The sequence below is a fragment of the Balaenoptera borealis genome, assembly GCF_965194805.1.
Source record: "Balaenoptera borealis genome assembly, chromosome: 20".
Taxonomy (NCBI): Eukaryota; Metazoa; Chordata; class Mammalia; order Artiodactyla; family Balaenopteridae; genus Balaenoptera; species Balaenoptera borealis.
The window spans coordinates 58,877,643-58,903,513 of NC_138879.1; the positions used below are offsets into that span (position 1 = coordinate 58,877,643).

The 25,871-nt window shown below is 53.4% G+C and overlaps 1 protein-coding gene across 5 annotated transcripts in view; it reads right to left on the reverse strand.

Moving 5' to 3' along the window:
• Positions 1–25,871, reverse strand: part of PIGL (phosphatidylinositol glycan anchor biosynthesis class L) — a 61,948-nt gene that overhangs the window by 13,968 nt on the left and 22,109 nt on the right. For 2 of the 5 annotated variants that reach the window (XM_082374160.1, XM_082374159.1), the window contains exons 3-6: positions 6,547–6,637; positions 3,362–3,429; positions 1,925–1,956; positions 360–493 (exon numbers count right to left, since the gene is read on the reverse strand). In XM_082374160.1, the coding sequence (XP_082230286.1) occupies positions 360–493; positions 1,925–1,956; positions 3,362–3,429; positions 6,547–6,637 (325 nt within the window). Of the gene's footprint in view, positions 1–359; positions 494–1,924; positions 1,957–3,361; positions 3,430–6,546; positions 6,638–12,886; positions 14,418–15,284; positions 15,490–25,871 lie in introns of those variants that run through there. The other 3 variants (XM_082374163.1, XM_082374162.1, XM_082374161.1) reach the window with 3 other exon arrangements.

Consider the following 25,871-nt stretch of genomic DNA (forward strand, 5'->3'; position numbering starts at 1 on the left):
TAAGCAGGCTGTGTCCCCCGCTCTGAATGCCTGTGTATGAATACTCTTTATGGAGGGCGTATATACTGTCAAGAGTGACTACCCTTGAGGGGTGGGCTTGCAGGCAGTGGGGTTTCTTCTTTTATGTATTTCCAGATTTTCTACACTGAGCCTGTAGTTATTTGCTTTTTTTCCAGCACATATTATTTCCATAATCAGAAGAAAATGTGCAAGTCCCTGGTCTACGGCTCCCAGGGTCTGGCTGCGGGCCAGCTCTGGGGACAGAACCGCTGTGGAAGGCCTCGGTGAGGGGCTTCGAGGAGCCAGGGACGGGGCGCAGACCTGGGGGGGAGTACAGGGGTGAGCGGGGCGGTCCTCACCTGGGCCTGGGCCACCTCTCGGCGGCTGAGCACGAAGAGGGCGTCGCGGGCAAGCAGCAGGGAGCAGGGCAGGTCCAGCAGTGAGAGGTACTTGCGCAGCAGGTTCACAGACTGGAGCGTGAGCACCAAGCACCCTGGGGGGTGGGCAGAGGGGAGACTTGCTGCCTCAGGCAGATCTTCCTGAGTACCACCCTCCCTCCGGGCTCAGAGCAGGGCAGTGTCACCAGAGCTGCTCTTTGCCCGTCATTCTCACAGACAAGAAGGATGAAAGGGCCCCAGAACCCCTGGCGGCCGCCCTCTACCTGCTCTGCGCCCCCAGCAGGGAAGGGTCAGCTGCTAGAGGCTGGGATGGAGGCCCAGGGAGAGGGGATGCAGATAGGATTTCTGTCCTGGGAGGCCAGAGACCTGGTTCCTGCTCGTCACTAAAGAACCGACGGGCTTGGGGAAGTCCTTTTACCTCTGTGAGCCTCAGTTTCCCCATCTGTATGATGGTGTTGGTCCTGAGTGTGGGACCGGCCTGTTTCCCAGGGTTGATACAAGGATCAAACACATTAGAGTTGTGTTCCGAAGCCCCCGTGGCACCACCAGCCAGAAGGGCCATCATTGCATCCCCAGGGCTCTCCTGTGAGGATGCACGTCGTGACAGAAGCCAGCTCCGGAAGGTTAGGGGGTGACGCACAGAAACTGGCCAAGCGGGTCAGACGCCTTCCTGTGAGCTGGGAAGAGCTTCAGACCCGTCCGGCACCCATCCGTCACCCACAGCCTGGCCAGTTAACTGGGGGATGGGTGTGGGTTTGGGTGGACATCCTGAAAGGGCACCAGAGGCGGAGCAGACCTGGCCAGGGAGAAACCAGGCGGGTGAGGGGCAAGGCCTGCGGAGGTGGTTAGCTTCCTGTGTCAGCCCGACTGGGTCCTGCGTGCTCAGATACTCGGCTAAACGTTGCTTCTGGGTGTGTCTGTGTTCCACGGTTGAACTGGATGACTTGGTAAAGCAGAAGGCTTCCCCAGCGTGGGTGGGCCTCATCCAATCCATCGAGGGCCCGGACAGAAGGTGGAGGAAGGGAGAATCCGTTCCTGTCCGTCTGACTGCAGAGCTGGACATCAGTCTTCTGCCCCGAGACTGAGATTTACACCATCGGCTCCCCTGTTCTCAGGCTGAGTGACGCCCCAGCTCTCCTGGGCCTCCGGCTTGCCGACGGCGGATCCCAAGCTTTCTCGGCCTCCGTAATCGTGTGAGCCAATTCCTTACTTTATATGTATATATATAAGTGCGTATAGCACCATATCTGTCTACCTGTGTGTCCTGTTTGGTTCTGTTTCTCCGGAGAGCCCCGACTACACGCTCCTCCCTCACACTCGGAGGGTACTTCCCAGTGGATACAACCTGATTTCAAGACCCCGGGACCCGCCGAGACAGGCACACTGAGCTGAGTCAGGAGAGTGTGGCCCTGCATCCCCCCACCCCCGCCCTGCCCGGCTTGGCTGAGGGCAGCTCTCTGTATGTTTACCACTTTCATCCTAGAGGGATAGTAACGGTGACCTTTTACAAGAGGGACGGGCCTTACCTTTAGGTAACTTCCCTTCTGCGTGCAGGGTCCTGGAGGAGGGAAAGGACAGGTGAGAGCGAGCATCGCTCTGCAGTTACCAGGCAGGGCCTTCAGAGCCACGCCTGCCCCACCCTGGGGTCCCTCCACTGTCGGTTTCTAGGCAGTTTCTTGAGCATAAGTCACCATATAGATTCCCTGGATTCCACACCTTTGACTACAGCTGAAGGGACCAGGGTGGGTCCCTTACCCAAGGTCAGCCGATCTGGAGGTGGCCAGTGGCTTATGAAGTGCCCCGGTCCAAGCTTTGCCCAACAGATATGAAGGTAAGGACACTGGACTCTTTGAAGTTTTTCTCTTTTGAAATTGAGATGTGAGAGTGGTGGAGAATATTTAAAATGTTAATTGGTATTTCCTCTCTGATGCCCCTTTCTCCTATTTGACACCCTGCCCCACCCCTTCTGACAGTAGAGGCCCTTCTGTGCTCACTGCCTTAAGAGGAGGGGTGAGGTGGGTCCACCAGCAATGAACTTGCTGTTTTGAAAGCTGAGGGATGGAGGGATGGGGCAGAGTCCCCTCCCCCCACCAACACACAGACACACGTACTTATCTGGAAGGGATTCTCGGGTGCAGGGGTTAAAGATGAGAAGTTGGGAGGGAACGGATAAACTGACAGGCCTGCCACCCGCCCCCCCGCAGAGCCGGAGGAATAGAAAACCCTGAGGTCAGAGGCGGCTTGTCCTGCGCTCTGGGTAGAGCCCTGGGGATGATCTCCAGGGAAAGAGCTGGGAGGCAGCGTCTAGGTGGAGGAGGAAGGGGCCCTGGAGCCGCGCCTGGAAACGGCACTTCAAGCCCTGAAAGGCGTTGGGCGCGTTCAGAAGAGGGTCATAAAATCAGTCCTTCACATCAGGCTGCCCCCTCCTTCCCCAGGCCACGTCCAGCAAGCTTCTCACGGGCCCAGGGCGAGCACGGCTGCAGAGGTCAGGACACACGCTCTAGGTGTGCATGACCCCGAGTCAGTCCTCAAGATGTGTGAGGATCAGGGTTTTCTACTGGTGAAATGCAGGTGCGTGCCAGTGAAATGCAGAGGCTGCAAAGAACAAGTAAGGTTTCCTATGACGTGCACATCCTCCTCCTCCACAGAAAAATCTGAAATTGTGCACAAAATACACAGCAGGAGAGAATAAGCTGGAGTAAGAGGAGGGAAAAGAGGGTGCAGCCAGGAGGGACGCCGATCCACAGAACTCAGTCCTTAGTCCTGCGCGTGTGCTACAAGGAGCTGAAATTTGGCCCTAAAGCTTTCTGTGGCCAAAGCGGAGGGATAGATCAAATCTGTTCCCCCACTTGCCGTATCCGGGGTGGGGAAACTCAGCTGTTCGGGAGACGAGACCATAACACCAGGACTCGAGGGCGGACCGCGACGGGGAGACCAGTGCCCGGAGAGCCAGAGCGCCCTACCTGGCAGCAGCATACAGAGCGGCGTGGTTGCTGTGGCCGCTCACACCCCCCGCGTCGAAGGTCACCACCTGCAGAGACACACAGGGTTTCACTCCGGGCCGGACCTGTCTCTCCCGCCTCGCCCCCGCGGCCCGGGAAGGACAGGAGGACCCAGAACCCTGCGCCTGTTCACGTTCTGAGCGTACCTGAACTGACGTGGGAGCGGGTCGGGGGTGTGTGACCACTGTTCGGCCGACTGTGTGGACACCGTGGCTGTGGGTTTGCCTGTTCACTCTTTTCTATCTTTTTTAAAAAATAAATTTATTTATTTAATTTATTTATTTTGGCTGGGTTGGGTCTTCGTTGCTGCGCGCAGGCTTTCTCTAGTTGCAGCGAGCGGGGGCTAACTCTTCGTTGCGGTGCACAGGCTTCTCATTGCGGTGGCTTCTCTTGTTGCGGAGCACGGGCTCCAGGCGCACGGGCTTCAGTAGTTGTGGCTCGTGGGCTCTAGAACGCAGGCTCAGTAGTTGCGGTGCATGGGCTTAGTTGCTCTGCGGCATGTGGGATCTTCCCGGACCAGCGATCGAACCCGTGTCCCCTGCATTGGCAGGTGGATTCTCAACCACTGCGCCACCAGGGAAGTCCCGAAATTTTTTTTAAAAAGGCATATAAGCTAATCGCATTATGGTGGATACGTGTCATACATTTGTCAGAACCCACAGGACGTGCAGCACCAGAACTGAACCCTAATGTGAACCAGGACTTGCGGTGAAGATGCTGTGTCAGCGCTGGTTCACTGACTGTAACACGCTGTGGGCTCGGGGGCGATGCATGTCCTTTCTGCTCAATTCTGCTGCGAACCTAAAACTGCTCTAAAAAATATACTGTATTAAAAAAAGGTCACCCCAGAACTCAGGTGCCCTGTTCTGAGCCCACCCTCCCCCGCAGCCCAGTGTGGGCCCTGTGTCCACTCCCACCTCTGACGCTAGCTGCCCCCGCCCCTCAGGCATGTCGCAGCATGTCACCCCGGGAGTGATGTCAACTTTCAGTGTCTTGGTCTCCTCATCTGTGAGATGGGAAGAGTGAGGCCTGCCCGCCTTTTCTCTCTGGGTCGAGGTGAAGGTCAAGTGAAGCCACGTGGGAGTGCAGGACCTGGACAGCAGTCAAGGCTGAGTGTCCGCTGCCCTCGGGTGGAGGTGACGCCAGGGCTGGGCTGTCACTGGCGAGCTGGGGCACACTCCCTGGTCTGGGGACTTGGGGCCACTGCAGTTTGGCTCCATCACTTCTGAAATTCTCCAAGGTCTTGTTTCTTCTTCATCCTATACCTTCTGATAAGCCCCCTCTCTTCCTGCTTCGAGGAGGGCTGAGCTGACCGGTCTCTAGCCCTGGACTCGTGCAGGTTAGGACCTGACAGCAATGGCGTCTGTGGTTCTTTGCAGAACTCCATCCACCTTCCCCGCTAAACTGCAGAAATCTCTGGGCAAATGAAGTCTTACCCAGATCCCAGTAAACAAGAGGGAACAGTGGGGCTGCTCTCGCTTCTCGAAGATAGTGGCTCACAAGACATGGTCTGTACTTTAGAGGATAAACAGCAACTCATGTCACAGGTGCAGGACACACGACAAACACTGTCCCAAAGAGGGCTGAAGAAGTCAGGGAAAGCTTCTCGGAGAAGGCGGTCTTAAGCCGGGCCTGGACCACAAATCACTTTTCTGGGACACAGACTTGGGGAGACTCTTCTGAGAGCAGGAAAGGCACGCAGAGCGTCTGTGCCCTGAAGCTCCTCCCTGGATGTTCAGGGCCATGGCTGCAACACGGTCTAAACAACAGCCCGGCCCCTCAGTAAAGACCAACCCTGTTGATCAGCAAACAGCACTGAAGGAAGGTCCAGGTCGGAGACGGCCAAGTTCACGAAGATGGGAGTTCATCCTACAAGCAGGAGTTACTGGGAAACCAGCCGTTCCCATGCACCAAAGCGGGGGAGGGGAGAGTTTGGGGACTGGCCCTGGGGAAGTTGGGGTGCCGAGGGCCACTGCGGCCCACCTCACAGGCCCCACCCTGTACCCCAGGCCAGCCCGGAGGACCAGCTCTGCCCCCCTGCCAGGCTTGGGGCCCTGAGAGGGTCTGAGTGTGGCCTGGGGGGTGGGGGCAAGAGGATCCAGGCCAGGCAGCAGGCCCGGGCCGTGAACCCTCCAGCTGTCACCCTCAGACCCTGTGGGAAGTACAGCCGGGAGGGGTGGGCCTGCGGCTCTGGGTGACCATATTTCCAGCCAGAACAAAGAGAGAAGCCAGCGCAGAGCCCTGCACCTCCGCCTGGTGTGGGTCAGAGCCAGCCAGTTAGGTGCCCCTTCGGCCCATGTGGACGAAGCTCCCGCTGTATTTCTGTCATTAGAGCTCAAAGACGGTCTAATATATCCATGAAAATCTGCTCTTAACAAAGGTCTAACAAATCCGTTCACTTGGAGAATTCATCACCGATAAAAGCTTAACAGCAGGGATCATCTTTTAACGAGGCTTAATCAAAACTTAAAGCAAGTGGTTGGGTCTTTAAATGGTAGGATTTAGGTATTAACTCATGAAGGGTTAGCGCTCTTATTTTAGAGGTGGACACCTTCTTGGAGCCTTAAGATCGACTGACGGCGGGGCCCGGGCCGGCGGGGCCCGAGAGTCGAGGTGGGTGTTCCTGGGCCGTCCGCCTCTGCAGGTGAATTGAATGCCCACTAGAGCTCTAACCGTGACCAGAGTGTTCTCCCCGCAGGGGCTGTGAATTTGTCCTCGCAATTTCTGGAGTGAGGACTCCAGGCTTAAAATCCTAGCTTCACACTTGGCGACCCTGGGCAGCTGCTGGGCCTCTGGGGGCCTCAAGTTTCTCAGTGTAAGGTGAGCATTACAACAACACTTACCTCCAAAGTTACAATGATACCTTAAAACGAAAACGCTTGGTAGAAAGCTCTGTGCCAGCGGGTCGTGGCACAGGCTCGAGGGGTCCTGCGGTTTCAGGTGGCAGCACAGGGGTGGGAGTGGGTGGGTGAAGAGGGCGCACTTTGGAAAAATCTCTGCCTCTGTCTGAGCGCTGGGATCTCAGTGACTCAGGAAAGGTGTGTGTGTCCCTCGGTGGGTTTCAGACACACGCAGTTGGGCCTCTGCTTCGAGCGGAAGGATCCCCTTACCAGGTTGATGCGGCTTTAGCGGAAGGATCCCCTTACCAGGTTGATGCGGCTGGCTTCCACGTGCCGGAGGAGGACGTCGGCCACCCGCTCGGTGTCCCACCGCACGCCGGGGTCATCTGGGAAATCCCTGGAAGGAAGAAGCACAACCTGGAAAGCGTTTCTAACCCGGTGCAGGCTTCCCCCGGGGCTCCGGTAGGTGTGGGGGGCAGGGGGGAGGCAGCGGCATCTGGACGAAACACGGCACGCTCTGGGGGCTTTGGCTCGTGGCCGGGGGAGGGAGCAGACACCAGCGAGACACGGCTCTGTCCATGAGCTGGGGACAGGTGTGGTACCCACGAGCTCGGACGCAGGGCAGAGGGACACGTGTCTTTGTAAGAGTCAGAGGAACGGCGCGTTGATAAAAGTATGGAGTTGCTTCATTTAACCTCAGACAGCTGTGAAGGAGCCTTGATGGATGAAGTTAAGTAGCCTGTTTGTTGCAAGGTCGTTAGGGATGGATTTGACCCAGGTTTTCTGACTGTAGAGCAGAGAGGTTTCAGCCTTGGGGAGCACCGCAGCCCCATCCCCCCGGGCACCCTCAAGGGCAGAGGCCTCTGCAGGTGACTCCAAGCCTTATTGCTCCCTCCCCCTGCCACCTGCTGATCTGAGGCCAAGGCCGTGGTCTGCCTTCAGTTTGAAGATATTGTTCACAGTCTTATAAATAGATGGCCATCTCTGCCGGCTCAGGTCCCGGCAACACCCACCTGCTACTGGGAGGACACGGGCCTCTCCGCTCCCACCTGGCAGGTGGCTGTCACCTCTCCACGGACAAGGGCCGTTAACAGACCCACTTAGGACTTTGGTCAAAGGAGAGTCGCTGGAGGTTTTTCAGGAGGAAGAGGACATGACCCTCAGCACTAGATAACGCAGCTACTTCCTGTGCTTCCTTGGCTCCCTCTTCCACACCCTGGGGAGCCTCCTGCAGAGGTGGCTTCAGGCTTTTCAGAGCACTGCCCTGCCAGCCATTCCCCCGCGACAGGACAGACAGCTCAGCTGGACAGGGAGAAAGGGAGAGGGAGGGACCGGGACAGAGTCCTGCCGTGTTCCCTGGGAGGGAGCTGAATATGGGATGGAGAACATGGCCTGCTGAGCTCAAGAGCAAGAGAGACAGGAAGACACCCTGGAGTGAAAACAGCTGCACACACGCCCCTGGCTGGGAGGCCCACGTAAAGGTATCAAGGCGTCATTTTGGAAGCTGGATTTACCAATGATAGTCACATGGATGGAGAAGCAGTGTAAGAGGAAGGGTAGGATGGCTGTTGGCTAAGCCTAGTTCTCGGGTCTGAAGTGCTGAAAGGTGAGCCCCCGAGTGGGGAGCTCACTGCCGCCTTCTGGGCACCTCCCTCAGAGCCAGGCCCACGGGAATAAGTATTGCTCCCTGAGGTTCTTTCAGGGCCTCTACCCTGAAAGAGGAAGTCAGCTATTTGGGGGACTCTGCTGTCAACACGCCCCTCTGTAACCCGATACATCTGATGCGTCAGCACCGCTCTTGGGATCTAGTCCAAACTCCTCTTGGTCAGGCATTCGAGTTCGCCCCAGTCTGTCTCCTATTTGACCCTCTTCTCTTGATTTGGGCGAGTAAATGAGATAACCTATGTGACAAACTTTACATTCTAAAACTGTAAAGCGATGTGTAAATGTCAGAAGAGGGTCATAAAGTGGACCTATGTGACAAACTTTACATTCTAAAACTGTCAAGCGATGTGTAAATGTCAGAAGAGGGTCATAAAGTGGTGGCTGTTATTGAGGCATTAGCCTGATTTAGGCCCCTTCAGAAAGGAAGGAAGGCAGGCGTCCCCCATCTTTTTTCCTTGCTCTGGAAGTCCCTTGCGGAGATCTCTGTGCTGACTGCCTGCATCAGTGGTCGCTGGTTTCAAAGTGGGGTGTAGGCATCCCAGGAGGTGTGTGAGATGGTCCACTGAGGTTACGCAAGAAATCGCCAGAATTTCTATTTATGTGTCTCTGTCTGTTTAAATGTCTATCTTGTAGCTATTTTATAAGGTATCGTACATTAACAGAGTTTGACACGTACACAATTTAAGTAAGCGCACAGATACTGGCAGTGCATATACTCCGATTTTGTTTCTTTTTGTCAGGGGCCTGTGGTCAGAGCTGTGTGGAGACCCCTAGTCTAATCTACTCGCCCTACATTTTACTTCATTTTTTCCTGGATATTTTAAAACAACTTTATTGAGGTATAATTTACATACTATAAAACCTACCCATTTAAAATGTACAATTTAGTCATTTTTAGTATATGTACAGAATTTCTACATTTTATTTTACTAGCATTTTGCATATATTTAATTCTTGATTCTCTAACCTATTATAAGTTCCCTGATGGCCAGGTGCTACGTTAGCCATTGAACAGTCAGGGGCCAGCTAGGAAAACAGAAACCACCAGGTATTTCAGAGGGAATTCAATACAGAGAATTGCTTACCCCATTGATGGGAAGAGCTGAGAGGCCCAGCAGGGAACAAGGAGACGATCGGAGACTGGAGAAGCCACTGTCACCTCTAGGGTGGGACATCAGAGTCTAGGGACGGGGTGATGGCGGGAACTACAAGGGCAGTGGCTGGAGTCACGGAGAACATTTAGCTGCTGACGGAGGTGCTGCCCGAGGTGGAGGGAGCAGGAAAGACCCTGGTTTTCCCCTCCTCTGCCTTCAGTCTCCCATCACAGCCACCTATTGTCAGACCTGTTGAGAAGCCAGTTGATTGGCAAGGGAGCCTGGGAAGTGTGGTGTCCACTGGTCCTGAGCAAAGGCACAAGGTGTTTGGTAGTGCTCCCGGCAGGTGCCCAATGCACGTCTGCTTTCAACTGCATCCCAGTTTGTTTGTTTTTTAAAAAATATTTATTTGTTTATTTATTTGGCTGCACCGGGTCTTAGTTGCGTCATGTGGGATCTAGTTTCCTGACCAGGGATCGAACCTGGGCCCCCTGCATCGGGAGCGCGGAGTCTTAGCCACCGGACCGCCAGGGACGTCCCTGCATCCCCGTCTTGACCCTAAGCCTTCGAAGGGCAGCAGCAGTCTGGCCACCTGCCTGTCGCCCTTGTCCACCCCTCTGGGAATGCAGTAGCCCGCTAGCTGCTCGGGTGTGGAGGGCAGCAGGGAGCACCGTCAGGAGGTCGTGGAGGCCACAGCCGGGCAAGCAGGACTCCAGGCTCAGGGAAGGGAGACGTGGCAGCGGTTGACGGGCAGCTTCACCCCTGCAGCTCAGGGACGGAGCACCGCCCACGCTCAGAGGGTCCAGTGTCGCCAGGAGGCAGTGTGATGCCAGGACGGACCACAGAACACCCGAGTTCCAGCTCCCTGCTCACCAGGTGAGCGGGGCACGCGCTGTGTCATCAGGAAAGCTGGGAGAACCTGGGCCACACCTGGTGACCTCCTGAGAGCCCTGACTTCTAGGACTTTATGTTGTAAGAAGTTTCTGAGGGAGGTTAAAACACTGACCATGGATGGTCGTTTTTAGGAAAGAGGAGGGGTCTTGGATGGTAAATAGCATCCTGTTCCCTTTACTTCCCCAGAGCTCAGCCACGCTCCCAGTGCTTCCCGATGGCCTTTTCCTAGCGCAGTGTTTGTTCATTACTGGGTACTTTGCACTGGAATAGTGCCTGGCACAGAGTAGGCACGCGTTATATGTTGTCTTCCCCTTATTATTTTGTAATGTTTTCCTATTTCCCAAGAGACAGAGGGATTACTTGTCATCATGAGGAATAACTGAGATTGATTTTGGAGTAGTGTCCCCCAGTGGCTGCCGATCTGTGGGTCTGATGAGGGCGGAGCATGTAGAGATGGTCTCCCCAGTGTCTCACGCTGTCTTGCTCTAAGTCTGTCTGTGATGGGACTGGAACGTGACATCATCCCGGAGAGGTGAAATCATCGAAGTCAGGAAAACAGCCTTCTGCTTCCGTCCCTGGAGCCCTCCCTTCATGTGGCCTCCGGCCTCTGATAACTTGGGATTCCTCTCCGCTCTTCTTTCTACCCAGCCAAATCTAACACATCCTGTACAGCCTCCTCCACGGACCCTTCTGGATGGAGTTTGGGGTCCTCATTTCTGAAAACAACTGCAAGTCCAGGGGTTCCCCCAGCCACCCTCGGGGTGATAATTCCCTGGAAGCGCTCGCAGAACTCACTGAGAGCTATGATGTGCACAGTTAACGGGTTTTCACCGGGAAAGGATACAAAGTAAAAGAGTAAAATCAGAAAAGGAGGAGACAACGTAGGGCAGAGTCCGGGGGCATTGTAAAGGCGGATGGTCTATGGTCCTCTCCCCGTGGAGTCTGGGCGCCGTTCTCCCAGCACTGACGTGTCACAGTACGCACGGAGCATCGCTGCCAGCCGGGGGCGCTCACGCGAGCTGTGTGGTCAGAGTTCTTATCGGGGCTCCATCACTTAGTCAGGATTGATTGGTTGCTGACCGGCTGCCCATGTGGTTGATCTCAGCCTCCAGGTGAGCTTGACACCTCATGACCCACAGCCCCACCCGAAGCTCCGATGTGGTGCCACCCCCTCCCCAGACAAAGGCACTGCCATCAGGTATGCCAGAGATTACTTCCCAGAAGCCAAGCGCAAAGGCCAGACCTCTTTTTGGACATGGCCAAATTCTTTACTACGAACTTCCTTGCATTTAGGAACCTTACTGAACTTTTCTACCAACTATGGCTTGGGACAGCCACACTTCACACCTAATTAGTGCAACATTCTGCTAATTTCCATTGTTTTGTGTGTCTCTCTACCTGTAGTCAAGTATGAGAATAGATCTGTGTCTCACCTGTGTCTCATGTGGTACTTTGCACAATTCAAGTCAACCCCGTTTATGTAAATAAACAACAACAATAAATGAGCTCTGCCGTGTGCCAGGCACCAACTGCACTGAGGAGCTTAAGTGGTTGGCTGAACCACAGGTAGATGTACCTACCTGCCTTTGGGGGTTGGAACATACAAGTAAGAGCTTTGGAAGATAGCAATTTTATAAAACAGATTAGGGACAAAAAAAAAAAAAAAAAATATATATATATATATGAATTGCAGAGGGGAGCAAGGCATCCCAATGGGACCACTTCCCCTCAAGGTAGGAAAATATAAAATTTGATACTGGGAAACTTCAAACAGAGAAATGTAGAAAAAGTGACTCCTTTGAGACCAACTACGTGAGTTGTCTTCTTCCTAAAGTTCAACCCTAATCAACTCAAGGCTTGGGTCCAAGTAATAACTTCTGCAATAGTTCCTTTCTTCTCTGATGGATTAACAGTTCTGCCTTAGATAAACATGCTGGCAGAGGTGTAAACACAAGTGTGAGTCAGCCGTTGGACCCCTCCTTAAGGGAGAGCTGGTGAGTGGCCTTTGCCCTGTTTTCCTTTGTGCTGTCCTGCTTCTTGCTGGCCGGAGTTGGCGGAGGATGACTGGAGTTGAAGCAGCCGTTTTGGTGCGTGAAGTAGCCTTAGGTATGAAAGCCAGACACGGTGGAGTTGCCACAGAGAAGGAGCCCTGGCCCTTCACACCAGGCCCAGACGGTGCAACTCCTATCACAGTTATTGTAGTTACAGTGGGTTTTCTGTGATTTGCTGCATAACCAGATCCTGATTTATATATGCCAGAATTTTGTAAAGCCTCCATTTTATTGATTATTTAGGTTGTTTCCAATTTTTATTATTGAAATAAGGTGGTAAATAGCATCCTAATACATAACTGTTTGTATGCATCTCTCAGTATTTCCTTGGGATAAAATCATAGAGACATACCTTTGGGGTCAAAGGTGAAGTGAGGAGAACCTGGGTAGATCTCCCTCTGAGGAACCGTGTTAAGAGGAGGTGAAGGGACTTCCCTGGCGGTCCAGTGGTTAAGACTTCGTGCTTCCACTGCAGGGTTCAACCCCGGGTTGGGGAACCAAGATCCCACATGCCGTGTGGCATGGCCAAAAATAAATAAATAAACAAATAAAACAGTATAAAAAATTTAAAAAAAAAGAGGAGGAGGTGGAAAGCATGTTACCTCACAAGGAACAGCGTCACGGAGAGAGAGCCGTGCACGTCACAGGCGGGAAGGAAAGGCTAACAGGGGCAACTGTTACCCAGAGCTCCAGTCTTTCTAAACAACTCAGGTGTTTTGTACCTACTTCCTTATCCCTAAGAGCTCCCTGAAAAGGCCAGTTCATTTACATTTTGTGACAGCTGGAGAGAGCGGGTTGGAAGGGAATGAGTTACACGTGGAGTAGGCGCCGACGGCTGGCTGAGTGCGGCTGTAAGGGAACATGTGTGTTGTCAGGGCCCCAATTTCATCTTGTTAACCAACCCTTCTCCTGGGAAATCACGTGGATGTAATTCAAAGCCAATAGGAAAGCAGAGGTCAAGCCCTAAGAGTAGTCAGGCTTCATATTTAAGGAACATCTGGACTCGCCCTTCTACCTGAGGCAAATGTGATGGGTTTGCTTCAGCAGCTGACAGGTATTCTGCAGCTGCTCGTTCCTCTCCCCGAACCCAGATCTGAGCAGGCGAGCTATTGAGAGGTCCTAGAAACTTCCTTTAATTATTAGCAAGCTCCTTCTTGGCTTTTATTGCAATTTTAATGAAAAGAGTATGGAAATGCCTCAGACGCTGATCTGTGCCTGGGTAGCTCTGCTAAGATGTAAAGCTGAGTAACCCTTTCTGGCTGAGACAGGATATGGTGGGCTGAAAACAAGTTTCTGGCCAGGTTTGGCCAAGTAGAGCAGAGATGACACCTCTGAAGACCTGAGGACAAGGACAAGCAGGGATTGCACCAGGCGCCCTTACCCGACGCGCCTTCTCCTTCCAGGAGAATTCCCGCCTACAGAGCCCTTCAGCCCAGAAACGGTCAAGCTGAAGCTGCTCTGAAATGTCTGGCAAGTCACAATCAAGAGGCCCGCGGTCTCTCCCGCTCCCCACTCTAAATCTCTAGTCAATCAGGTGATGTTTCCTGATAAAGAAGCCAGCCGTGGAGAACCAGGAGTGGGGGTGGAATTTCCAAGGTTGTTTACAGACGAAGACTGGAGACCACTTAAAACATTAAGAAGGCCTAGGAAAGATTGTTTAAAGAAAACAGGTATTTTACAAAGCAAGAAATGCAAGCTGCCAACATATATTCTTTTGATTCTCAGAAAGAGTCAAGCAAATGCAAAATGAAAGCAGGACATGGTGTGGAGGAGGGCTCACAGGAAAGGGCGCGGTTCTGTCCCCCCTTCTAGCTTAAATGGCTGCACCTGTGTGCAAGGGCCGTTTGGCTACCTGCGATTATTCGTGCTCTTTGACCTTATCTTTCTAGAAATTGACTCTAAGGAAATAATCAGCCTAAAAGTCAAAGTCCGATCAGGCAGAGACACCACTTTCACTGCAATTACAGAGAGAAAGAGGCCGGCAGTTCTGTTGTTCTGCCACCAGGGAGCAATTTCTCTAACTTCCTGAATTGTGGTTTATGAAAAATGCTAAAGATAACAGAGTTTTAGGGCATGTTCAAAGTAAAAGCAAAGAAACTTAGATACACCCAAGGAAAGGAATGTTAAAGCAAAACCCAAAAAAAAGAACTCCAGTTAACTAAACTTTAATTTTGCTCCTGACTTAAGAATGACACTCATATGAAAGAGGAAATCTATACAGAGGAATTGAATTTTGAAAACAGCCTGTGAGAGAACTTCCAAATAAAGGGCTCTGGGTGTCTTCAAGTGGCCAGGTATCCTGGCCTGGGCTCCCCAGGAAGCAGGGCCAGGACGAAGACTATTGGGAGGTGTGATCCGGGAGCAGGAGGGAAGCCGCACGGGGAGGGGAGGCGGTGCTGAGTTGCGGGCTGGCTGCCGGGGGGCCCGCGGGCTGCAGGACTGCGTAGAGGGCAGGCATCTCAGAATCGTGCATCTGTCCGGGAGGAGAAAGAGGCAGGTACTGATCCCCGGGGGCGGGGTGGTCAGCTCTCCAGTACTTTAGGGCTGAGCACGCGTGGCGGACTCCGCGCAGGGGCAGGGCTGGCCCGGGCGACGGGCCGTCGGCCTCCTGGCCGCGGGGAGGCGTCGTGGGTGGTGCCGGCACGCACCGCGCAGGGCACGGCAGGGCGGGGCTCCCAGAGGGGAGGGGGTCCCTGCACGTTTACCCGTGCGGGCTGGGCATGCCCTCGGCGCCAAGCGCGAGCGCCAACGCGGGTACAAGACCCGGGCAGGCGGGGGAAGGGGCTCGGCTGCTGCGGGGGAGGAGGGTTTGAGGGCCGGCGGGGGCCGCAGAAGCGCGGGGAGCACCTCGTAAGGACGCGGCCCGACACAGCCGAGGAAGCGGCCCTCCCCGGGGTGCAGTTAGCAAGCGCGGTGTTAATTCCGCTGGAAAATGCCCCAAACCTAGCCCTGCCCTAGACCTTCGCGCTCGGCCTGTGAGGATCCTAGAATAAAGTTTGTTTTCCTGCCGGCGGAGCAGCCTCGGACTCCGACCTGCTCTGCTCTTTCTAGTGACTTGCCCGGGCCCGATGCGGGCGTCGTCCCGGGAGGGGGGGGAAGGGGGCGGTGGGCCCTCCTCCTCCCCCCTCCCCCCCGGGGAGACGGGCTAGCCGGTGGGAACCCCGGCGTGGGACACGGGCCGGGGGCTGATCACCGCGCCCCGCGGGCGCCGCGCACGCCCTTATTTGGTCCTGTGGCTCGTCTGCCCGCCTCCTCCCCAGCCTCCCTCCGGCACGTTGCTAAACCCCGGGGCTTCCTCTGTCAGACAGGCGGGCAAAGGTCATCTGAGTTCAGCGCTAACCGGAGGCGGGCGGGCGGAGTGCTGGCAGATCACCTGGGCCTGGGCCCCGGACCTCGGGCTGCAGGAGCCGCGCCCAGGCCAACGCGTGGCCGGAGCCGCTGGGTGCGCCCGAGACCCGGGGGGACCCGCCGGGCTGGGGTCGGTGCGGGGACCTTGCGAAGCGGGCGGGCGGCTGCGGGGCGTCCCTTGATCGCCAGGGACCAGCCTAAGAGGAGTAGAGAGAAATAGAAACCGGGGGAAGAGGAGGAGGGGGAGAAAGGAAAGGACAGAGAGAGAGAGAGAAGTGAAATAGACCAGCCTGTGTCTGTGAAGTGTCCGCTCTGACAGGGGCCCCTCCTTAAGCAGTTTAAGAGCACAGACAACGATCAGATGTTCCAGGAGACCCTCGTCCACATAGGCTCCCCACCCTAACCGTACAATGGATCTTCGTGTCTCAAGGACAAAAAGCAAATCATGACTGTTAGGTATACCTGTAGCTCTCCTTTCTCTGAAAGATGCGTTTTATGTTAGTATCACAACAAAGTGTGCAAAGCTTGCAAGGTGAGAAATTCTTTTCCAAAAATTGCTAATTTATTAGCTGTCTTACATGGCAACTGAAAAACAGAACGTGCTCACTGAACTCCCTTCAGAGGTCAAAGGGTTCTGCTGGAGAGGCCCAGGCCTGTGTCCGGACCCCTCCCCTCTCCCCACCAGACACACAAGGGCTCCCCTGAGCAGAGGCTGTGTAATAATATTCTCAGAACAGAGAAGGAAGGGCCATAGCCTAAACTTTTGATGGGTCTCACAATCTTCTGGTGCCTGAAACGTCTGCCTCATTCCTTTTTCTAAAAAAGCCAAATTTAGGGTTATGTCAGAGAAGGGGTTCATCCCTAATTTTGGCAAGCACCCGAGACGCTGTCACATGCCAAGAAACAAGAGCAGACACGTACAAAACAAAACAAAACAAAAAAACAGACAGAAAGCCAGAGGGTGGGGTGCGGAGTCCCCCGGACCCCTTGGCCTGCTCACCAGGACACCCTGGAGTCCCAAGGGGTGGGGTGGGGGGGCTGAACCAGGGAGCCAGGGCAGCTTAGGATGAAAGGGAACTTAACTTGGAGGTTCCACTGGGCTGCAAGGCACTGTGGGTACAGGAGAACCAGAGCAGTGCTCAAATAGCAAAATCCAGGACAAACGGCACCGTCAGAAACAGCCAAACACGTTGCTACGGGGGATCAGAGAGGAAAACTTAAGGTTGCACAGTGTGGATAAAAAAGACTTCTGTGGAGGTGGAGGCGTCTGTGCTGGGTTGGGAGGAACAGGCCTCCTGGCAGGGGCCAGAGCTCCAGTAAGAGGAGGAGAGCAGAGCACGGTGTGCAGGCTGAGTACAGGGCTGTGGCTGAGACCACAAGTCTAGTTTCGCTGGGCAGGGGGCACCCGCCCCCGTATAGAGACTGTCGTACAGGGAGGAGCACGGGGTGGTTTCTGCAGGGCAGTGGGCAGATCAGGTTTGCTTCAGGAAGTCAACCTGGGAACAGTGAGGGGTAAACTGGGGGAGTGGAGCATAGCGAGGCATCGGCAAGGTCCAGTTCAAAGACGTGGCCATGCGGATGGAAGAGAGCAAGGCGCCAGGAGCTCTTACGGAAGGAGACTTTGCCAGATTTAGCAGCTGATTGGATGGCTCATCCATCATGAATAAGGAAGAACACAACATCGAAGGTGATTCCAGCATCACACACGAGGGCTCCACGTTTAGAAACAGTGCCGTCCTTACAGTCAGATGCCATCGCTTTATTTAGTCATCACTTGGTGTGACGATCCAAAGTGCCAGGATGGGCACTGAAATTGGTGGTACCCGACTATAGAGAGCTCATCCAAATGGTGCTTACTTTTTTGGGTTCGTTTTAAGATCATCAAAATTACAACAGCGTGTTAAAAAAAATAATTCTCATGAAGAAGCTGTAGCCATGGAGAAACTCTCCGGGAATAGCCTCAAGGGAGCAAGAACCAGAACTGCAGCTTGGCGAGCTCTTGAGTCGGGATGGGGGAAGAGGATCGGGTCTGGTGGAGCAAAGACAGCGCAGAGCTGTCAACGGGACCAGCGCCGCGCAGGGCTTGAGGAAGAAAAGGCCGCTGGATTTCACCCCTTGAGAGACCAGGGCTGGCCCTGGAAGCAGTGCCCATGAAGAGGGGCAGGCAGTGCAGAAGGACGGGGTCAGTGGGTGGTGAGAAAGCGGCACCAAGAGCTTCAAGAAGTTTGGGAGGAAGTGAGAAAGGAGGCCTGCAGGACCCGGAGTTGGACCCGGAGTCTGCGGAAGGGTTTGTATAGCCCTGAGGATGTCTGAGGATGCGGCAAACAAGTCAGCTGACTTGGTAGAGAGTAAAGCTGCCTGGTGAGGGCAAAAGGAGAGACGGAGGTAAATCCTGGGCAACGTGTGGCTGCAGGGGACGGACGTACCACGCAGGGAGCAGAGCTACGGGCTTGCGCAGGGCTAACGGTTCCCGCTCCGTTGGCTGCTGTGAGGATGAAATGAGATAATACCTGACAGACACTTAGAACAGAGCCTGGCCTGTGGTCAGGGTCCAATAAAGGTCAGCTCGTGACCTGATTCTTGATTGGAAGGGGATCTGATGCCAAGGAAGGAAATGGGTGACGGGGTGTCAGGCCACAGAGAAGCGTGGTCCATGGCAGACGGCCCACGTGATTAGATCACAAATGTGAGGGAGAAGAGCCAGGCTCACGTGACCTGACTGTCATCGGCCCAGCAGGGGGCCTTCAAAGGTTTCTGTGGATTCGACCTACATTTTGGGAGACTATCAGCGAGGGGACGTCTCTGCAGAACCCTGGATGCGGACGGTGGGGTAGAAAGATGGAGACTAAATGCAGACACGGCTGGAGGGCCGAGCAGAAGCAGGGGGAAACTGAGCGGACCCAGGCACCCACCACGGTGACCACGCGGGACGGTGGTGCCGGCAGCAGAGGTGACATTTCATACTGCCCGGAAGAGGCCTGAGAGGAGGCTGAGGAAGGTCTGCAGTGAAGGGGCTGGCGGGACAGGGAGGCTGTGAGGGAGACCGAGAAGAGCGGCTGGAGTTGCCTGATGGCTCTGGACGGACGCTCACATGTACCCGACACTCCCAGCCCCGAGGGCGATGGGGTGCTGGTCACGGGCACGAAGAGCACGGGGCCCGATGGTTCGTGAAACCGTAGTGGGCTGGTGGCCACCCACATTCGTGGGGACGCACGCGAACATCCTCCCTACAAAGGATTCCAGCAGCTGTGAGAAGGGCCTGGTGAGGTGAACGGCTGGCCAGGAGCAACTGAGTAAGTGTCAGGGGCGACTCCAAAGCTGTGGCTGACCTGCCGGGCCTCCTGAGTAGCCCGACAGACAGGCCGGGAGGTGAACTAGACATGAGACCTTGATCGATGGGTTCTGATGGAGCCCAAGTGGGTTCTTACTCTAACTCAACAAAGTTAATGTTTATCGCGGGGACTTCCCCAGGGGCCGGTGGTTAGGGCTCCGCGCTACCACTCGGGGGCCCGGGTTCCACCCCTGGGCGGGGAGCTAAGATCCCGCAAGCCGCGAGGTGTGGCCAAAAACAAAAAACAACAACAGAAAACCCCCCAAACAAAAAGCCCAACACAGGGACTTCCCTGGTGGCGCAGTGGTTGAGAATCCGCCTGCCAATGCAGGGGACACGGGTTTGAGCCCTGGTCCGGGAAGATCCCACGTGCCGCGGAGCAAGTAAGCCCGTGCGCCACAACTACTAAGCCTGTGCTCTAGAGCCCACAAGCCACAACTACTGAAGCCTGCGAGCCACAACTACTGAACCCGTATGCCACAACTACTGAAGCCCGTGCGCCTAGAGCCCTTGCTGTGCAACAGGAGAAGCCACTGCAATGAGAAGCCCACGCACCGCAACGAAGAGCAGCCCCAGCTCGCCGCAACTAGAGAAAGCCCGTGCACGGCAACAAAGACCCAACGCAGCCAAAAATAAATAAATAAATAAATAAATAAATAAATAAATAAAATAATTCAAAAAAAAAAAAAAAAAGCCAAAACATGTCTCAAAAGAAAAAAAAAAAAGTGTCAAAATCTACCTTGTCAAGAAATGAGTTCAGGGGCTTCCCTGGTGGTCCGGTGGGCTGGACTCCGCGCTCCCAGTGCAGGGGGCCCAGGTTGGATCCCTGGTTGGAGAACTAGATCCTGCATGCATGCTGCAACTAAGAAGTTTGCATGCCGCAACTAAAGACCCCACATGCCGCAACGAGAATCACGTGTGCCACAACTAAGACCCGGTGCAGCCAAATTAAGTAAATAAAGTAAATACTCTTAAAAAATGAGTTCAAAATGAACTATTGTTCTGCATCAGAGTTTTCCAGCTGAGGCCCACAAATCCCTAGATGTCTGTGGCCAAATTCTCAGCGCTCCAGGAGTTCTTAGAAAAAGGTATTTTTACTGAGATAACAATCTAGAAAAATTGTGATTATGTCATTGACAAGAGAGCAGATATGTTCATGTGATTTTAGCGCTTGCATTTACATGTGTGAGATCACATGTGTATTCACAAAGTTCCTGAGATACTTTTTAAAAAAGGACTCAATAATACATATGAGCTAAACATGAACAGAAAATTAAGTTAGGAAGACAAAAGGATCCATGCACCACCCAAGATTAACGAACCCTGCTCCGCAGCACTGTGGGTGGAAAACCACCCCACGTTCTCTAGGCAATAAAGGCTAATCTGTCTGTACCAAGCCCTCCTTCCCCAGTCCTGTGGTTCCCTTAGCCCCTCTCCTGGGGGGTTACCATGGACCCAGGCAGCAGCGTTTAGTGGGTCGCACCCCAGGAGCAGGTGGGACCTAGAATTAACAACGTGAAGACATATTTTGGACTCGATTGCAAAGGGCCTGCGGTGATTCCCGCACCTGTGTGCACATCAGACTCCAGTCTTTCCCTCAACGATGCTGTGGTTTCCAGACCTGTGTGCTGGACTCTGCCCTGGTGCGCCTCTGTTTCTTTACTAAGAGTGGAGCCAGCCCACTTGGTCAGGGCCTCGCGAGGGTCTGGTGAGGTCACGTGTTAAAAACAAGTGCCTTGTTTCCTGTCCTAGATGCTGGCTGTGGTCTGGCTCCAAACAAGAAGGTCAACTCAGAATCACCCCGGGCCACTGGCCTGACTCTGACGCCCCTGTTAGCTCGACACTTGCCGCGGTGTCGCACCCACTAGCCTGGGCCTCCTTGGAGACAGACGCTAGTCCAGTTCAAGTGCGTTCGCCCCGTCCTCAGACCGCTGTAATCTGCCGGCTGATGGGCTGGCCTATGCTGTTGAGGTCCCTGCCCCTCCGGTAGACATGCCTGTCCGATGTGACAACACGGAGGGGAGGGGGGCACAGTGGGGGCTGAATTTAGCTGTAATGGGAATAAGTTAATACAACGTATAGAAGATCCTCTGTTGGGAAGTGCAGTGAAATGAACAGAAAGGTGAATGAAAATTGAAAGTTAGAGATACACACGAATGTGCTAAAGGATACCTTGGGGCTTGAGGCCATCCTAAACGGTCCCCCTGAACTCGCAGGCAGATCTCTTGACTGTGCATCCACTGAGAAGGCACAGTCCTTTGATGCAACAAGCCTCATTTTATGCCTTACAGGGCGGCCCTAAACACGGACAGAATTAGCACCTAAAACGTGTAAAATTTCGCTTGTAAAGATGAGTTTAAAATGAACTGCTGTTGTGCAGCGAGGTTTCTGATGAGGCCTGCAGAGAATTCTGGCCTCCTCTTCCCTCGGCCTCACATCTGAATTGCTCATCCTGACCCATATCTTTTTTTTAAAAATACTATTTATTTAGTTAGTTTTGGCTGTGTTGGGTCTTCGTTGCTGCTCGTGGGCTTTCTCTAGTAGCGGCGAGCAGGGGCTACTCTTCGTTGTGATGCGCGGGCTTCTCATCGCAGTGGCTTCTCTTGTTGCAGAGCATGGGCTGTAGGTGCACGGGCTTCAGTAGTTGTGGCTCGCAGGGTCTAGAGTGCAGGCTCAGTAGTTGTGGCGCACGGGCTTGTGGTGTGTGGGCTTCTCATTGTGGTGGCTTCTCTTGTTGTGGAGTACAGGCTCTAGGTGCGTGGGCTTCAGTAGTTGTGGCACGCGGGCTCAGTAGTTGTGGCTCGTGGGCTCAGTAGTTGTGGCTCGCGGGCTCTAGAGCACAGGCTCAGTAGTTGTGGCACACGGGCTTAGTTGCTCTGCGGCATGTGGGATCTTCCCAGACCAGGGATCGAACCTGTGTCCCCTGCATTGGCAGGTGGACTCTTAACCACTGTGCCACCAGGGAAGTCCTGTGACCTGTTTCTTATACCACATTCCAATCCCCTCGCCTCTGGCCTCACTCTTGATCTCCTATTTCTGGCCTTGTCCTGACTTTCAGCCTCGAACCCTGACACTGTCTTTCTGGCAATCCCCTTGGTTCCCAACTGAAAAGTGCCCCACCGATTGCACAATTAGAAAGTTACTGTGACCCTGACAAAGAGGGCTTTCAATGGCAGGAGGAGGGAGGGAGGACAGGGAGCCAGATGTGACTGTGCTGGGGAATGAGTGAGAGACGAGGATGGGATGGAGGACAGGTAATACTTGATTATACGGAAGAGAGAGGAGGGGGCAGGGGTGGGATGGGAGACAGTTAAGTGGAGGGTTTTTTTTGTTTGTTTATTTGAATGATGCAAGAATCTTGAACAAACAGACATGGAAAGTAGCCAAAACAATGAAATAAGAACAAACAGAAGCAAATGAAAATTTCCACTGAAGCTCCTTATGGGTGTAACAAACTGTGGCAAAGGTCAGGATTACTGATGAGGTATCAGTGGCGAGGCTGTAAATAGCAGGTGTCCAGGTGTCTCCTGGCCGACCTGGCAGCTGGTTCTAGGAAATGGACCGTTGGTTACTCTCCTCTCTGAATTCTGGGAGCTTCTTTCACAGGTAAGGCAATGCAGTGAGCAGCAATTTCTGGCTAAGGATAAAAGCCAGGAGACAAGCAGGCGCAGGTCGGGAAGTGGTGAAATCGACCTCAAATGAGATGGAAGGGAACGGCCTTTGGGCTTGGGGTGGCCAAGACGAGGCGCCAGCCAAAACTTGAATTTCAGACAAACAGTGAATAATTTTAAAATATAATTATGTCCTATGTGATATTTTGGACATATGGAGATGAAAAAAAATGATTGTTTACCTAAAACTCAAATTTAACTGGGCCTCTTGTCCTTTATCTGGCAACCCTGTTTAGGGTACATACCTTTCTGCAGTATAACATTATGTTTTTTGAATCACAAAATGTTAGTTGTGACAAAAAGACTTCAGAGATGATCTCACTCAACATCCTTATTTTATTTAAGAGAAGAACGAGGATCAGAACCCAGATCTGCCTGCCTTCTGTCACCCTGCTGGGCAGAAGCGGGGAGCTGGGGCCACATCATACAGTCCCCAGGGCTGTCACAGAAGAGAAATGCCCAGGAGACATCGTGAAATTCTCTAAGAGGCCTTATTATAAAATTAATTTTATTATTAAAAAAAGGAACACGCCATCTATTCTATGACGTCTCTCGGCACCCTTGAGGAAGGAGGTGCACTGTTAAATGGAGCGATCACATATAACATATCCCAGTCACAGAAAGGCTGAGAGATAATAGTTTACACTGGATACACTGGACATGAGTCCAGGGTTATGTCTGCTTCAGTCTCCGTGGGCAACGGCTCGCATGTTTGTAGGTAGGTGACCGATAACCATCTAATGAAAAAAATGCCACGTCGGTTCATCTCAGGTTGGATCTAGTAATTTGAAACTACTTGTGGGATCACAGAGGATCAGTCCAGGAAACCAGCCTCAAAATAAGAACCTGGGCAGGATAATGAAGACCAGGGCAGGGATCTGATTTATGGAAGTGGGAAGATGAAGAGTGTCGGTGAGGCTGGCATCTGATGAACATCTTAAGAGTGTAGCTCGGTGCTGAGCAAACCCCCACCAGGACCTGGACTCAGCTCTGTAAAGACTGACGAATGAAATACAAGATGGGGAAGACAGTCTTGGTCAAATACTTGAGAGAGGCAGTGACTCATTCTTTAAAACAAGTCTGTGGCTTCCTGTGTCTGACCAGAAGCTCAGGGCTAGACAGCAGCCTAAGTGCCTTGGCCATACTCCATAGCCTTTCACCTGATCTTGACTCCCCAGATCCCATCTCCTGGCTCTGCCCCTGCAGCCCCTCCGGACCCCCTGGGACTTGGATTCCTACATGTTTCTGGCTCTGTGAGTGTGTCTGGGCCTGGAATCTGACGGTCCCTGCCCTGACTTCTGCTCCTAAAGGATGCCGTTCTAGCCCACCTGGAGGTTGAGGGGTTAAAAGTGCCCACGTGGTCATCTGATGATCCCATGCTGTAGCTGCTCCACACACTTCTTCGGGGTGGCTTAATAAGAGTAATGAGAGACATTCTGATTCTTCTTCAGCTCAGCTAGGACCAATGGAAGAGGTGTCTCTATGCCTCACCTTTTCCTCCGGAAAATAGTGATTTCCAAAGTTAAGGAAGACACTGGATTGGAGGGTGACAAGGAGAAAGGGATGGCAGAGAAGGAGTAAATCTGCAGGACAGTTTGGTGAAAAGTAAAGGAACTTCATTCTCATCTGTTGGGCAGAAGGAAGCTGAGATGGGGGAGGGCCTCTCCTCAAGGAGCTGCATCCAAGGACCAATGTTAGTTGCTTCCGCGGTCTTGTAAGGAGTGACTGGGGTCAGAGCTAAGGCTGTGTTATCGGTGTGCGGGGTCAGGGGACAGCATACTTTGGGCTACACACAGAGGTTTCCCCAGGAATGCCAGTGACTGGAGATTCTGGTATTTTCCTCCTCACTCCTGCAGTCCTTTCTGCTCTTGAATCCCTATCAGGAGCCTGTTCCCACGCCCGAACGCCAAGCAAAAAGACCAAATAATGCCCCCTCCCAGGCGACCTGATCCAGGCTTGTCCACTCCACTTCCCTCTCATGGGAATTTGGACCTGCAACTCAGACACAGCAGCCCAGAGGTTCCCAAACATTACTGTGCCTTAGGATCATCTGGGGAGTCTGTAAAAAATGCAGAATCCGGATCCCTCACCCCACTAGAGTCAAGAGGATTACAGTAGAGCCTAGGTACCTGCATTTCCACAAGCACCACAGGTAATTCTGCTGCACCAGGCCGACAGATCACTCCCTGTATTTTATGAAATACCATTCCAGTTAGTCTGTTTGGATGGAGGGGGGCCATGCAAACCATAAGCACAGGCCAAAGCAGAGGGGAGACCACGTGGCCCTGGTGTGCTTTGGGCAAGTTACTTAACCTCTCTGTTTCTTCATTTCGAAAATGGAGTAATAACAGTATCCACCTCATAGGACCGAGAAGTAAACAAGTTAATATATTTAAAGCATGCAGAATAGCGCTGGATACAGAGTGAGGATGTGTCAGCTCTTATTGTTATCAAGCTGCTGATCCTGTTTCACTGGAGAGGGAAGAAACGGGGAAAAGGAAGTGGCAGCAGAAAGGGATGGCTTGGGGGAGAGAGGGCTTCGCTGGACGCTGGCGTTTCGCACTCTGCCTGCACGACACACCACTCCCCTGGTGTTCACACCACACGGCTTGGGGCCTCTGGCACTTCTGGGTTTCCCACCTGTAATGCTCCCCTGCTGCTTCTTCACCAGCCTGCCTTTTACGCATGCGTGACTCGGCTCAGGTCACTAGAACAGTCACATCTTAGGAAGACCTGCCCCATACCTCAGGTCAGGCGCAGCGGCGCTCCTTGGAGACCTTCCTCTGCCCTTGCCCTCGTGCTCTATCTCTGCTCTTACCGTGGCGTGATGGAGTGTATGTGCTCATCCTCTCCGTAGCCTGGGGGCTCCTTGAGGGGTGAGTCTGGCCCCGGCTGTCAGCCCAGGTGTGGGGCCAGGCAGAGGGGAGCCTGGGACGCCTGCTCTACTGTGGCCGGCCCTGCACAAGCCTCCACTACCCCCAGATGCACTCAGAGGGCAGGTGAGGGTATTGAGTCTGAACTTGGTGGTCAGAGAAAGACTAATAGCCAAATCAGAAACCACAAGTCCATTCCTAAGACCTAAAAGCCAGAGACTTGTAATATGACTATATCCAAAAATAATTCAAAGACTTAGGAGATTCATGAAATTGGTTTCTACCACCTCCTTGGAAAAAAAAAAAAAGGAAGGGATTAATACTTATTGAGCAGTTATACTTGCCAGGCTTCGGGTTCCGGATTTAGTTCAAGTAAGGGGCCTGTGAGGCAAGCAGCACCCCTGCTGTGTAGCTACGAAGCCATGATTTTTTTTAAAAAAATTATTTATTTATTTATTTATTTGGCTGCACTGGGTCTTAGCTGTGGCATGTGAACTCTTAGTTGCGGCACGCATGTGGGATCTAGTTCCCCGACCAGGGAGCGAACCCGGGCCCCCTGCATCGGGAGCGCAGAGTCTTACCCACTGGGCCGCCAGGGAAGTCCCCAAAGCCATGATTTCTAACACGCGGCTGTCAGCTGCCCGGCACTACCTGGCACAAAAGACGAAGCAATGCAAGACCCTCAGGTCTCATCCTGGAGGTGG